At 44.9% G+C, this 15749-nt stretch overlaps 1 protein-coding gene across 1 annotated transcript in view; it reads right to left on the reverse strand.

The window, feature by feature from the left end:
• Window positions 1-15749, reverse strand: part of LOC123017098 (von Willebrand factor-like) — a 251520-nt gene that overhangs the window by 85665 nt on the left and 150106 nt on the right. Inside the window, exons 26-27 of the mRNA XM_044418233.1 lie at window positions 14445-14564; window positions 7178-7321 (exon numbers count right to left, since the gene is read on the reverse strand). Of these exons, the coding sequence (XP_044274168.1) occupies window positions 7178-7321; window positions 14445-14564 (264 nt within the window). The remainder of the gene's footprint in view (window positions 1-7177; window positions 7322-14444; window positions 14565-15749) is intronic.

A 15749-nucleotide genomic window follows, 5' to 3' on the forward strand; every position in this document is an offset into this window, starting at 1 on the left:
ACTCTAACCTGGCTATATCCTTTCTCTAATGAGGGGCCCAAAACTGACCACAATACTCCAGTTGCGGGCGCACCAGAGTTGTATAGAGTGGTAGTAATACCTCTCTTGATCTAGAAGCCACACTACTGGCTATGCAACCAAGGGTGGCGTTCACCCTCTTGACCACCACATCACACTGCTGACTCATGTTAAGCCTGCAGTCAACCAGTACCCCGAGGTCCCTTTCACAAGTGCTGCTCTCCAGCCACTTGTCACCTAATCTGTACTTATGACAGCTATTCCTATGCCCCAAGTGCAAGATCTAGCACTTGTCTGCATTGAATGCCATCCTGTTGTCTCCTGCCCACTTCCATAGTCTGTCCAGATCCTTTTCGATCTGGAGTACCTGCTCCTCAGTTGTGGCCACTGCTCCAGTTTTAGTGTCGTCTGCGAATTTGATCAGCAGACTGTTCACCCCTTCTTCCATGTCATTGATGAAAAGAATAAACAGGATTGGCCCCAGGCAGAGCCCTGGGGGACCCCACTTGTCATTGGCCGCCATCCTGATGATTCCCCACTTGGTTACCTTCTGCTTTCAGTCAGTCAACCATGCCCTAATCCACCGGACAGTGCTTTTGTGTATCCCAAAACTCCTCAGTTTCTCCACCAGGATATCATGGGGCCTTGCTGAAATCCATGTATACCACATCCACTGCATCCCCTCCATCTAGCCATCTCGAAACCTTGTCATAGAATTCCACAAGGTTTGTCTGACAGGACCTGTTTTTGCGGAAGCCGTATTGTGTGGCTGTCAGCCTCCCTTCCCTATCTAGCATCACTAGATCTCTCTCTATTATGAGCCTTTCCAGTGTTTTTCCTACAATGGACGTAAGGCTAACCGGTCTATAATTCCCCATGTCCCTTCTACTACCCTTTTTGAAAATTGGGACCACTGATGCCACCCTCCAGTCCTCTGAAACTTCACCCGTTCTCCATGAGGCCTCAAAAATGGAGGCCAGTGGGCATGAGAGAACCCCTGCCAACTCTCTAAGTACTCTCGGGTGTAACCCGTCAGGGCCTGGCACCTTTGTAATGTCCAATGCCCTGAGGAGCCCCTCGACTTCAAGGGGGGTGACTCTAATCTGTGCCCCTAATCTGTGCACATATAGGTATGTAAGGGGTGTCACAAGGTAGAGGGTCATGCACTGTGCTCCTCAGTGGTGAGGACAGGACACGATACAATGGGGCAAAGCTCAAGGAACTGGGTTTCAGGTTGGATGTCAGGAAGTACTGACAGTTAGGACCCCTAGGATATGGAATGATCTTTCATAGAGGGTGGCAGAGGCTCCATCAGTGAGGGCATTTAATGAAAGATTGGACAACCCCATGTTGCGTTTTAAATGAGTGGAGCTGGCAGGAGCCAGGGGTCAGACTAGATGGCCCAGGAGACCCCTTCTGACTCACTATGTTTCTATGTTTCTAAGTAGCAGGGAAACAAACAAGAATGATGAATATCCTTTCATAGCTGTCCATTAACAGCTATTCCCCCCCCCCTCTCTTTCTCTCTCTCTCGTGTATGTGTCCCTCTCAAATGAGAAATAAAATATTAAATCATTTTAGGATGTTGCATGGTTTACCAGAGGAAGGTCCATTCGACAAAGCAGAGATTCCTGGCTTAACCACAAATCACCATATTAAAATGATCTCCAGGGTTCCAATAGCACTTCCTCAATGGTTTTGACCAAAGAAGCATGAGCCTCCAGAGGCCTTTCTTCACGAACACTTACAGAATACTTCCTCAGAAAAAAGAATTTGCATTAGATAGAGCAACAGATGCCTGACAGGAAGATCCACTTCTGCAGTAATTACAAATGCACTGGTCAAAAATGTTAACCTGTTAAACATGGCCATCACTTTTTTAAAAAAGGTTACTATTATGTTATTACTCCTTCGGCTAGGAGGGGAAACATGAGATTTGTTGTCTCAGGTGCCAAAATATTTTGAGTGTCATCCAGTGGACAAGTTGGAACCATGGATGTAGATCTAACTTACTTTAGATTCATTATCCCTTCATCAGGGCTTCCCACCAATTCACGATATAGAAACATAGAAACAGAACGAGTCAGAAGGGGCCTCCTGGGCCATCTAGTCTAACTCCCGTCTCCAGCTGACTCCACTTATAACATGCTTACCATGTGCATGTCCAGCCTATCAGTATGCAATTAAAATTAATAAACCAGTTAAAATTGAAAAGTTTGTATATTGAAAAGCTTAAACCAAAGTTCCCTTTAAGGATTGTGAAAGGGAAAATGTATTCCCCTTTACTGTGAGATTAAGAGAGCCATTGTGATGTTATGCTTAAGAATGCAGGGCTGGCACTCAAGAGATCTGAGTTCTAGTCCCCCTCATTGGAGCTCAGTGGGTGACTTTGGGCCAGTCACAAACTGTCAGCCCAACCTACCTCAGAGGGCTGGTGTTGTGAGGATAAGATTGAGGGGAAAGAATTATGAAAGCTACTTTGAATTTCTTGGAAGGAACAAGGGTGGGCTATAAATACAGTGGTACCTTGGCTCACGAACTTAATCCATTCCACCACTCTGGTTGTGACTCAAGTTGGTTGTGACCAAGTCGAATTTCCCCATAAGATTCGATGTAAATAAGGTTAATCCATTCTGTAGCTATTTTTTTTAATCAGAAAAATTTGAAACAAAGTACTGTACAGTACAGCGGAGAACACTAACCTAGGTGGGGGTGGGTATTGTTTTGAGGGAGAGTCCCTCTCTGTAAGGACATTGGGAAGAGGGGTTCCCTCTCTTCTTTGTCTCTTAGCTGTAGTGTCAATTTTGGTGAAAAATCTGTCTATAGTCACTTGTTTTCCCTAGGCTGCATAACCCTCCGGAAATGAGAGACCACGTTATCGTTCATAAGTTTCAACACTGTTTGTTACAGTTATGTTGGGGTGGTGCTTCTCAAAGAAATCCTGGCACTCATTCCATTTTTTCATAATGGATTGTATCACATCACTGCTAACCTCCTCCCTGTCCTCCTCAGGGGAATCCTCCTCAGCAAGTGCCTTCTGCTGCTCACTCGAGTTCAGCAAGTTCTTCTGTCATCAGCTCCTCTATATCTTTCCTGCACGAACGCAACTGTGATCATGGCCATCTCCCCACTTGGGGTGGGGGGATGGGGAGATGGCCGCGATCATGCTGGTTGGCGGTGGGGGGGGGGGAGATGGCTGAGATTCCACCCATCTTTCCTGCAGGAGTGCACCCGTGATCACGCACAGCTTCCCTGTACAAACACAATTGCGATTGTGGCCATCTCCCCACTTGGGGGCGTGGGGAGATGGCCGTGATCTTGGTTGCCACCCAATGCGGAGTTGGTGACCTAAGTCAAAATTTTCATGAAATTTTTGTTTGTGACCCAATTTGGTTGTGAACCAAGGCATTCGTGAGCCAAGGCACCAATGTATAATTAATGCATAAAGAAATACAATCCAGTTGATAGAAGCTAGTCAGAAAAACCATTTGGTGAGTCCTAGCATAGCATCATCAATAAAAATTCAGATAAGATTCATCAGTACTATAAAATAGTTGGGCTCCAAAAGCTATTTTTGAGTGTCCCTGAGTAAAGACAGACCTAATACTGTACCAAGAGAGAGATGAGAAGGTAGAATTTACATGAGAGGCAAGGGACTGGAGGGAGCCCAGGATTCTGCATCCCATTCCAAATCCCTTATCCTTAGTTTAGCAACAGCTAATTTTACTTCTGTATCAGCCCTCAGTGGTTTCCAATTGTCAATTAAATTTTTCTCAACAATCATGCATAACTTCCTCACCACTTCCTTACTTTGGGGCCATCATGTGTCCTCCAGGTTTGGGATTGATACTCATAGTCAATGTCTGTTGCATGCTGAAGAGCTACGATGGAATTCCTGGCATCTCCAGCCAAAAGGCCCAGTTCACAGGCCAGAAAAGTGCTCCACCAGAAATCCTGGTGAACCAACCTACTCAGACCTGGCAGATGGACCCAGTGGTCTGACCCAGCATAAGGCAGCCTTGTGTGGCATTCTGTCATCCCTTGCTGCATGCATTATATAGAAGGATTAATTAATTTATCCACATGAAGGAGATTATTGCATTTACAAAGAACCTGTCAGGGTCTTCTCAACCATCTGTTTGTTTATCATTATTATTATTATTTCTCCAGGCTGAAAAAACAATCATGGCCAATCCTCCAGTGAACTATAGAAGTCAGGTTTCATTTCTCATTTTTACACAGTAATAAACTCTCTATACTAAAAAGTAGGCCAAGGATCCAAAAACCTGGATACTCCTTTGTTCCTGTGGGGCCTTGATACTAGGCTGCTGCCAGATACACTGTATTTTCCAGTCCAAAAATATTATGGGTGGTATCCAGCAAGCCATGCATGGTGTTCTACACATGCACAGGGACTTGACCAATCCTCCTCTCACTTTAGTATCTGCCCTTCCCTGCTGCTCCTGGTGGGGGTTGGGTGGAATGCAATTAAATTTGACACTTTCAGCTGCTGTCAGAAAGCAAGATGAATGAAAGTGCTTCCTGCTTGTACATAGGGTAGTTTGGGTCCCAAACTAATAATATTTAAGAAAATCCATAAATGGTATAAGCTTAAATGGTTTGCTGGGACTTTTCTTGGGCCTTCCACTCAGGACTCAAATTAAAGAGGGCCGAAGAGCCCAGCCCTAGTATATTTTGTGATAGTTCTCTTAGTTTCTATTTTTATAAGATGATGGGGGACATGGTTCGGCGAAAATCTAAGGAAATAGCAGGGCTCTCACAATAATGGAACTAATTAATAATTCAGAATAAGTAAAATTCTTCTTCCACAGATGGAATTTTTAATGAATCATAGAATAGTAGAGTTGGAAGAGGCCATGAAGGCCATCAGGTCCAACCCCCTGCTGTTGCAGGACACCAATTTACACCATCCCACTTAGATGGCTGTCCAGTTTCTTAATGAATGTCTCCAGTGTGGGACAGCCCATGACCTGTCTAGGCAACTACTTGCTGTCTTGTGTAGCTCTGACAGTGAGGAAAGTTTTTGTGATATCAAGCCTGAATCTGGGTTGTCACAACTTGATTTGATCATTCTGTGTCCTGTGTATTCTGGTATCAGCAAGAAGAGATCTTGACTTTCTTCTTTGTGACAGTCTCTGAGGTACTTATAAGATATCATGACTTCCCTCAGTCTTCTTTTCTCAAGGCTGAACATGCCCAGTTCTCCAGGCTCTCCTCACAGGGAAATGTTTCCAAACCCTGGATCATTTTTGCTGCCCACCTCTGGACCGTTTCCTAATTTTTCTGCATCTTTCTTAAAGCTTGGTGCCCAGAACTGAACACAATATTCCAGAAAGGTCTGACTAGAGAGTATAGGGGAACTATTACTTCTCGTGATTTGGAGGTTATACTTCTATTAATGCATCCCAAAATAGCATTTGCCCTTTTGGCAGCTGCATTACATTGTTGGCTCATATTTAGTCATTTATCCTATTGTCCACAATTACTGCAAGGTCTTTTTTTCAGTTCTTTTGAGCTGAAAAAATGCATCTTGTATTGAAGCATTTGGTTTCTTTTTTGTATGTGGAGGACTTGGCATTTCTTCTTACTGAATCTTTTTGTTGCTTTTAGCCCAGCATTCAAGTTTATCAAGATTGCCCTGGATCTTCATTCTGTCCTCTACGGTGCTTGCTATTCCACTCAATTTTGTATCATCTGCAAATATGATTATCTTTCCCTGTACCTCCTCATCTAAATCATTAATAAAGATGTTGAAGAGCACTGGGCCCAGGACTGAACCCTGTGGCACCCCACTAGTTATCGCCATCTAATTTGAGAAAGTGCCATTGATGAGCACTCTGTGCCCAATTTAGCAGCCAATTTTGGATCCAAAACTAGTTTTGGACTAGTTTTTTTCTGTCTAGTCCACAAAGAATCCCTAAAATACAAGTGCTTAGTTGTGACACTGTTTCATAGGTGGGTTGCCTTGAGTAGTGGTTTTCAGCCACAGTCCACTGACCAGCACTGGTCTGCAAGAGATTTCCTGCTGCTCTGAAAGGGGGCCACATCCTGCTTCTCACAGACTGGCAGGGAAACTGATTGTGCTCCACTACCTCTTCCTCGGTTGGCATCCTGTTCGTGGGGGGTACATCAGTGCTGCCATGGGGACAGGAAGAGGAGAGATGACTCAGTGGGAGCCACACTGCACCAATTTTGTTATTTTGGTTTTTTTTTTTGGTTGTTTTTTTGCATTTTTTTGTTCCTTGGTTTCTAGTCATTTTGGAGATTTTGTTTTGATTTGTTTTGGTATTGTTTTGGAAACTAATACACAGAATACTGTATTATGTGTATGGTGCATTTTGTTTCTGCCTCAGTGGCCCCCAAGGCAGTTTTCCTGTTTTTGCTGGTCCCCAACTGTGGAAAGATTGAAAAATCACTGGCCCAGAGGAGTCTGATAGGAACTTTTTGCAACTCTGCTATAAAGTCAGTTGTTTTACAGAAGCATCACATAGGCCTGAAATGGATGCATTCAGGCAGCAGGACAGGATAAAATGTACTGATAGTGAAAATTCTTTTGTGAAAGGTAGCTTGGATGAGCTTTAAGAATATACCTACACTCAACCTAGGAAGGTAGCAAAAGTCCTATGATCTTGTGCCACTATGAGGAAATATTAGAAATGCTACTCTGTGGGTTCTAGTCCTGCTTATTTCTTCCTTCTAGATTCTGTCATGACTACTGCTGAGCAGAAAGTTTGGACAGTTTTCTACCAGTCTCACTGCTGAAGCTCAAACTGGGGGAGTCACCATTTCCACATTCTATACTGTTTAGTACTGCAATTTTGCTGTCAAATGTTCTGCGAAGAAGTGGATTGGATGCCAATGTTACACCAATACTCAGTGGCCACCAGCACAGGAACTTTGGACTGCGCTGCAGTCTAAGCAATACTGTTTGTGGCCTTGAGCTTTCTAAAAGCAGTTAGATGAACTTTGGATTGTATTTTTTTTTAATTTCTGTTAGTTCACATCTACATCGTATTATCTTATGGAAGAGGAAGGAAAAGGATGCAAATACACATATAGTCAGCACAATACAAAATCTTGTAACTGAACTGCATAAATTTCTCCCTGCCCCCTCACCACAGAAGAAGCAATCGCATACCTAGTTTGCTGGGACCTTTCTCTCTTTGATGAATTGAGTTCACTGCAGACAAAAGATATGCTTTCTGTTGGGGTACATTCCATGAAATTTCCAAAGTACTCACTTTTCCATACTGAAGCACTGCTAGTTGAGTTGTAGTAGGGCCTAGGAGGGAAACAACAAGATTTTTAAAGGAATAAAATGGTTAATGTGGTCAGACTTCAGCAATGATGGTGGCAAAATTCAAGTGATGCTTTTAGATAAGGGAACCATCACTAAGTCACATTCATGGGGCGGGGTGTTGAAGAAATGATGTCTTCTTTTCATAACTCTCCATTCCCTTATTATTTTGGCTGCCTCTTACTGTACTTTTTCAGTACTAAAATCCTTTTTAGAGAGTGGTAACTGTACACAGTATTGTACATGATACTTCAAGTGTGGTTGACACACTGATTTGTGTAAAAGCACTGTGATATTGACAGTTTACTTTTAATTCCTTAACTAATACTCATCAACATGGAATCTGCCCTAACCACAGCAGCTATACACTGAAGCTGACAATTTCAATTATCTATCCAATTATAGATTATAGACTATAATTGTTCCTTCCCTTCTGCTAACAACTGTCACTGCTGAGGCAATAGAAGGAAGAAGAAAAAGGAACAATCTTCCTTCCACTGCATTCATGTCCTGCTCAACTGTGCAAATAAGTATCTAGTGCTTGAATTTACTTTTTCTTCCTCCCTCTCAATCCCTTTTCATTCTAGGTCATATTCTTTCGACTGCAAGTTTGCAGGCAATTTGTAAGCTACTGTGGGAGACATTCTGGCAGGAAAAAATAACAAATAAATATAAATAAATAAAAGTAACTCCTTAATTATTGCTTGACTGTTAAATTTACTTAGGAGCTTGCTGTGGGATTTTATCAAAAGCTGAGATAAACAAAAGGACTTTGGAGAATCCATACTGATTCTTCTTTGGCAAGGCTTATCCTTCTAATTTGTTTTTGCTGAAGCTTTTCACCAATTTATGCTGACCAGATATTAAATTAACTAGCCTGTAATTTTCCAATCTCCCCAGACACCCCTCCTGCTTTTTAGGGCATTATGTTATCTCAGGTACAGAAGCTGACCTTAGGGAAATTTTTAATATTTTGTTGGAAGATGAACATTTCACATATGGGTTCTTTAAAAACTTTTGGGTGCACACTGTCTAGACAATCTGATTTGTTTCTTTACAAATTGTTAATAAGATCTACAACTTCAATTCTCTTTTCCAATGTTGTATCAGTTCCACTTGTATGAGACTATCCATTCAGACACATGTATTTGCCCTCCATTTTCTGATGTGAAAAAAGATTCAAATAGTTCATTTAGCTTCTCATAATCTTCTTAGTCTTGGTTATTAATCCTTTAATTCTCTTTTTGCCCAGAGGACCAACAGCCCCCATACCCTGTATCCTACTTTTGATGTATTTTTTTAAACTGATGGTCTCAATATTATTAGTAATATGCCCCACAAATCCTTTTTTAATCCCTTGTTGTCTCCTTATATCTTACCTACATGCACATTCATGCATTCATTGCTTGAACATTGCTTTGTTTATTGAGCAGTAACCAGAGTGTCTTTTTTTTTCCTACAAAATTGTCACAGCCTTATTGGCTCAGGCCTAATTTGAATGTCACAGTAGTAAATCATAGGTAAATTGATCCACAAATGGTTGCAGTGCATAAAGCATTCTATTCTGAATACGTAGCTTCTTAACAGAACAGTCTACTGATCAAAGGGGTGAACAGTCTACTGATTCCATTTGGTTCCATTTGGATGCCAGGAAGCATTTCCTGACAGTTAGGACCCCGAGGGTGTGGAATGGGCTACCACGAGAGGTTGTTGAGGCCCCATCAGTACGGGTGTTCAAGAATAGGCTGGACATGCACATGGTGGGCATGTCGTGAGCGGAGCCGGCTGGTGCCGGAGGTCAGACTAGATGGCCCGGGAGACTCTTCTGACTCACTCTGTTTCTATGTTTCTTTGTTAACAGCTTTATCAGAGTTATTCATGACATACAAAGTCTGGCACTATGGATGAGTTTGCATGACACATTGATTATTTTACCCTTGTATGTTTGTTGTGTTGTCCAAATCCTTTTGTGGTATTTCAACATGGTACATTTGGTTTCTAGAATCCACAGAGAGAGATAGCACTGTTATGTGATTTCCACACACCAGTTTCTTGTGATGTCCTTTTGACTCTTGCCTCTTGGCAGAGCGGCAGAGGGTAGGAGAGTGGTGAGGGTGGCTTGGGGACTGGTGAAGACAAGGTAGGAGCTGGGCAGAGGAGCAGAGGGACAGGAGCAGCAGAGAGGAAGGGAGGCGGGGCCAGAGAAGGTAGAGGGGCCAGGAGGAAGCAGGGGGGGTGAGGCCACCAGCTTGAGAGGCTTATAAGGCGTTGTCCCTTGTCTGCGGACCTTAGCTGTGGCCCAGGCTGCCCAGGAACTCCCTTCCCTGGGGGCAGGGTTTTGTTGTTGTTGTTGTTGTTGTTTTTGGTTTTGGTTTTGTTTTTTTCCTCCATTTTAAATTTTTATTTTATCCTTGTGTGTGTGTGTGGATTTTTGTCTGGGAGAACTGGGCAAGTAAGGAATACTGCAGGAGAGACAAGGCAGGAGACCACGGTAGGGTCTCTGAAGGGTTCCCAATAGCAGACCAGGAGATGACCTTGGTGGGAGTCACGGGTGTTGCTGTCCACTGTGACAGCTGCGACATGTTCGTCCTTCTCCCCCAGGAGAGGCAGAGATACACTTGCCCTTGGTGCAAGCTGGTGACCCTCCTGGAGGAGGAGGTGAGGTGCCTGACGGCTGAGAGAGCTCTCTTGGCCCCCTGGGAGCAGTTCCCCTCCAGACAGAGGGTTGAGGGAGGGGCCCCAGGAGGAACAGCTGGGGACACATGGAGGCATACCATCCACAGGAGGAGGAGGCCAGCACAGCCTCCTCTTTCTCCTGGCGCAGATCTGGAGCTGGGAAACAGGTTCTCTCCACTTGGGGAGGCTGGGGCTGATGAGGCCTTGGGGGACCAGCAGAACCCCCAGCCTGGGACCACAGGTGGCAAGGGGGCCACTGCAGGAGAGGCAAGGGCCAGGGCATGGCTGCCTTTCACCACTGGGTAGAGAGAGCAGCGGGTGATCATCGTCGGGGACTTGCTGCTGAGGGGTACGGAGGCGGCGGTGTGCCGCCCTGACCTTGAGGTGAAGGAGGTCTGTTGCCAGCTGGGTGCATGCATCTGGCATGTGAAGGATGGAGTGGAGAATCTTGTTTGCTAAATGGGTCACCTGCTGTTTCTGGTGATCAATGTGGGGACAAATGACATAGCCAGGCAGGGTATGGTCAGGATCGTCAGGGACTTCAAGGCCTTGGGGAAGAAACTCAGGGACCTAAAGGCCCAAGTGGCCTTCTCAGCTGTCTTACCAGTCCGGGGATTTGGGCCAGTCAGAGATAGGAGGGTCACCGAGGTAAACAACTGGCTTAGGGTGTAGTGCCAGAAGGAACACTTCGGGTTCCTTGACCACGGCACCCGGTTTCTTGCCAATGGACTTCTGGCAAGGGATGGGTTGCACCTCACAAGGATGGGGGAAAAGTCCTTTGTAAATGCTCAAGCAAGCTTTGTCCGGAAGACTTTAAACTGAGCCAGGGGGCCGGGGAGGAAGTGGGTTCAGACCCCCCAGAAACTTGTTTGCACTGGGACCAGGGTTTTAGAGGTACTACAGGGACTGACAGGACTCCTACAAAGAGAGGCCAGATATCAGGGAAGATGGGAGGAAGGAGGAGGCTGGGGACTCCAAAGAAAGTGGTGGGAAGGAGTTGAGGTGCATGTACACTAATGCTAGAAGCATGGGTAATAAGTGTAGTGTAGTGATTAAGAGCATGGGATTGGACTCAGAGGATCTGGGTTCTAGTCCCCGCTCAGCCATGGAGCCAACTGGGTGACTTTGGGCCAGTCACAGACTCTCAGCCCAACCTACCTCACAGGGTTGTTTTTGTGGGGATAAGATGGAGGAGGAGAGATGATGTAAGCTGCCTTGAGCCCTTTGTAGAAAAAAGGTAGGCTATAAATCACAATATAAATAAATAAGCAGGAAGAGCTTGAAGCTCTCCTGGGAATAGGAGGAAACTTGGTGGGATGAAAGGCAAGACTGGAATGTAAATATAGAGGGGTATCACCTGTTTAGAAAGGACAGGAAGGAAAAGAGGGATGGGGACTTTATATGTCAGGGAAGGGATAGGATGCAGTGAGATAGAATGCAGCACAGATGGGGATTTGGTAGAGGCAGTCTGAGTGAAATTTAGGGATTTTGACAGGGAAAGGGACCTGACAGTTGGGGTAGGTTATCGCCCTCTAGGTCAGCTTGAGACCCTGGATGACCCTGGAGCTGATACTTGAGGTACAGATTAGGGGAGCTCTGGAAGCGAGTGATCACTCCATCCTTTGCTTTGAGACCAGGGGAATGGGTATGTGCAGCAGGGTTTGACGATACCTCTAATTAATAAGGTGGGGAGGCAGAGGAGAGCATCGCCATGGATGCCAAAGGAGGTGGTTAGAAGGATTACATGCAAGTGGAACCTCCATAGCAAATGGGTACTGGACAAAATAGACAAAAGGGTATATTGGGAGGAGGAAGCCCGTTGCAGAAGGATCCTTCGCAAGGCTAAGGCTGATTACGAGCTGAGACTTGCCAAGAATATCAACAAAAAGGGTTTCTTTCCGCGTATAAATAGGAAGAGGAAGAGGTGACAAGTAGTGGGACCACAAATAAGGAGGAAGGAGATCCAGTGACTGATACGAGGGAACAGACACAGATCACTATTTTGCCTCTGTGTTCTCCCCAAAGCAGGACGGGGGAGATCCGCATGGGAGATTAGATGAGGCCGGGGACTTAGGGGCACAGATTAGAGTCACCCCCCCCTTGAAGTCGAGGGGCTCCTTAGGGCATTGGACATTACAAAGGCACCAGGCCCTGATGGGTTACACCCAAGAGTAGTTCAAGAGTTGGCAGGGGTTCTTTCACGCCCGCTGGCCTCCATTTTTGAGGCCTCGTGGAGAATGGGTGAAGTTCCAGAGGACTGGAGGGTGGCGTCAGTGGCCCCAATGTTCAAATAGGGTAGTAGGAAGGACATGGGGAATTATAGACTGGTTAGCCTTACGTCCATTGTAGGAAAGACAATGGAAAGGCTCATAATAGAGGGAGATCTAGTGACACTAGATAGAGAATGGAGGCTGGCAGCCACACAACACGGCTTCCGCAAAAACAGGTCCTGCCAGACAAACCTTGTGGAAGTCTACGACAAGGTTTCGAGGTGGCTAGATGGAGGGGATGCAGTGGATGTGGTTTACCTGGATTTCAGCAAGGCCTTTGACAAAGTGCCCCATGATGTCCTGGTTGAGAAACTGAGAAGTTTCCCCACCTTATTAGCAATGCTCTGTCCGATGGATTAGGGCATGGTTGACTGACTGAAACCAGAGGGTAACCCTCAGTGGGGAATCATCGGGATGGTGGCCAGTGACAAGCAGGGTCCCCCAGGGCTCTGTTTAATCTTTTCATTAACGACATGGAAGAAGGGGTGAACAGTCTGCTGATCAAATTCGCAGACAATACTAAAACCGGGACAGTGACCACAACTGAGGAGCAGGTACTCCAGATCCAAAAGGATCTGGACAGGCTATGGAAGTGGGCAGGAGACAACAGGATGGTGTTCAATGTGGATAAGTGCAAGGTCTTGCACTTGGGGCATAGGAATAGCTGTCATAAGTACAGCTTAGAGGACAAGTGGCTGGAGAGCAGCACTTGCGAAAGGGACCTCGAGGTCCTGGTTGACTGAATCAGGACTGTGATGGGGTGGTTAAGAGGGCGAACGCCACCCTTGTTTGCGTAGCCAGAAGTGTGGCTTCTAGATTGAGAAAGGTGTTACTACCACTCTATATGACTCTGGTGCACCCACAACTGAAGTATTGTATTCAGGTTTGGGCCCCTCATTACAGGAAGGATATAGCCAGGTTAGAGTTAGTGCAGCGTAGGGCCAAAGGTTGGTGCCGCATCAGGTGAGACTGAGGGAACTGGGTCTCTTCAGCATGGAGAAGAGCAGACTCAGAGGGGATCTGTATGTGAGGGGTGTCACACGGAGGTGGGTAGAGACCTGTTCTCCCCTGCAGAGGAAGGCCGGACACGCTTCAATGGAGCAAAACGCAGTGAACTAAGGTTCCTTTTAGATGCCGGGAAGCACTTCCTGACAGTTAGGACCCCGAGGATATGGAATGGTTTCCTTGGGTGGTGCTTGAAGCCTTATCGGTGAGGGTGTTCAAAGATAAGCTAGACATGCACATGGTGGGCATGTTGTAAGCGGAGCCAGCTGGAGCCAAGGGTCAGATGACCTGGGAGGCCCCTTCTGACTCGCTCTGTTTCTATGTCCTAACCCAATATCGTGACCTTAATGCTCCTCTTTGCAGTCACAACAGAAGCTCCTGGATGAGTGGCAGCTTCAGGAGCTGCTGCAGCCATCTAGCTTCTATTCTCAGCAACAGATGCATCAACTCCTGCCTTGCTCTGACAGGCTGTTACACTCTCCCCTGCCCAGGCTTCTCCACTTTCCTTCAATATGTTCACCTGACATTTTTCTTTGTTCTCCGGCATCAGAGGAATATGTCATTCTGTCTGAAATAGAGACCTTGGAGGCAGTCATGCTATTTGTGAACTGCCCCGGGGCTTTGTTGCAATGGGGGCGGCATAGAAATGTTTTAAATAAATAAATACATAAATAAATAAATTTGCTCGTATTTGCTGCAGTTCTCACAACTGCTCTGCCTTTGCATTTCCATCAAAAGCACCTCTCCCCATCCATGATGGATTATCACCCACAACAGATTGGCATGTTATGCAATCCCACTTATGGCGTCCATGTTCACAAGTCAGGCCATTCAGAAGTTTCATATTCAGAATGGTGGTGGTACAGAAACTCCACAAATTATTTGTTAATTAAGTCATGCTTTGCCACTGTTATTTGTGAACTGAGTCTCTATGAACCAAGTAACCTCAGAATTCCAGATATATTCTTTAATATATATTTCTTAGGTCTCTCATTTTTTAGAAGATTGAGAATTGGGTTACCTTGCTTTAGAATACTGATTATTTCTTGTTTAAACCCACACTGCTTCAGTGTTTTGAACAATCAGAATCAAGGCTCCCTCATGAACAGAATGAAGTGGACCCAAACCTCTAAAATGAGTGAATATGTGGTACTCACCTACATCAGTGTGCTCAATAAATGCTTTCACAAACTGCTTCATTTCCTCAAATTGCAATTCATTAACATTTGTGGTTCCATCCAGAAGAAATATTACATCCATTGGCTTATTGCACGTTCCTGAGAATTATTCAAGCAAGGAAAATATTTAAAGGTTTATAACTCTTACAGATTTTTATGTGAAGCAGCTGCCAAACAATCATGTCTTCACAGATAGACACAAGATGTTTAGAATAGTTTTCTTTAGAGCAGGGTTGATCGACTTGTGATCCCCCAGAAGCTTTGACCCATCATCCTTCTATATGGGGAGTGGGCACACATCTTGCCTCTCTGTGGTTTTAAATTTTTTAAATTTCTAAAGGTCTTATATTATGTTTGGTCATGCTGTATCCTAGGATTTTGATTTTTCTGAACTACCCAGAGAATGTTGGCTATTGGATGGTACAGAAATGTAATAACTAGATTCATAGAATGGTAGGGTGAGAAGGGGCCAAGAAGGCTACTTTTTTTTCTTTTTTTTTTGTATTTTAACTTTATGTTGTGAGCCGCCCCGAGGCTTCGGCGAATGGGGCGGCAAAGAAATGTTTTAATAAATAATAAAAATAAATACTGGGTCCAACATCCTGTTGGTGCAGGACACCACGTCACACCATCCCACTCAGATAGACTGTTCAGTTTCTCCTTTAATGACTCCAATGTAGGAGAGCCCACAACCTTTCTTCGCAATTGGTTCCATTGGCATATTGCCCTGACAGGAAGCTTTTTCCAGTGTCTAGCCTGAATCCTTTGTGCTCTGCAGTGGTAAGAGGTCTTTTCCTTCCTCTTTGTAGCAGCCTTTGAGGTACTTGTAGAGTGCTATTATATCCCCTTGTAGTCTTCTCTTCTAGAGGGTAAACATGCCCAGCTCTCTCAGCCTCTTAGTTTCCAGACCCTGGATCATCTTGTTTGCCCTCCTCTGAACCCTTTCTGAAAATCTCATTTACATTAGGGTTTTTTTTTTTTTTCAAATGTAGAAAACACTTCATGTCAGTTTGCCTTGCAAAGGATCCCTGCACAACCCCCACAGAATAGCTCAGCATTGCAGAACAGTTTTAGGGTGCACAGCCAGTTCAGATTTGGGGCCTTGTTGTCAGCTTGTATAAACAGTGAATATTTACTGATTTGTTTATATATAACATTTCTGCACTACCTGATAGCTGGACATGCCTAATTTCATTAGAGCACTAGAGAACTAGAGTATTAGAGCACTACAGAGATTTATTCAGCACTGTAGGCAAGCTGTCTTTTAAGGAAGCCTTGTGCCAT

This window comes from Varanus komodoensis, unplaced genomic scaffold (genome assembly GCF_004798865.1).
Source record: "Varanus komodoensis strain SLA01 unplaced genomic scaffold, ASM479886v1 scaffold9, whole genome shotgun sequence".
In the NCBI taxonomy this organism is placed as follows: Eukaryota; Metazoa; Chordata; class Lepidosauria; order Squamata; family Varanidae; genus Varanus; species Varanus komodoensis.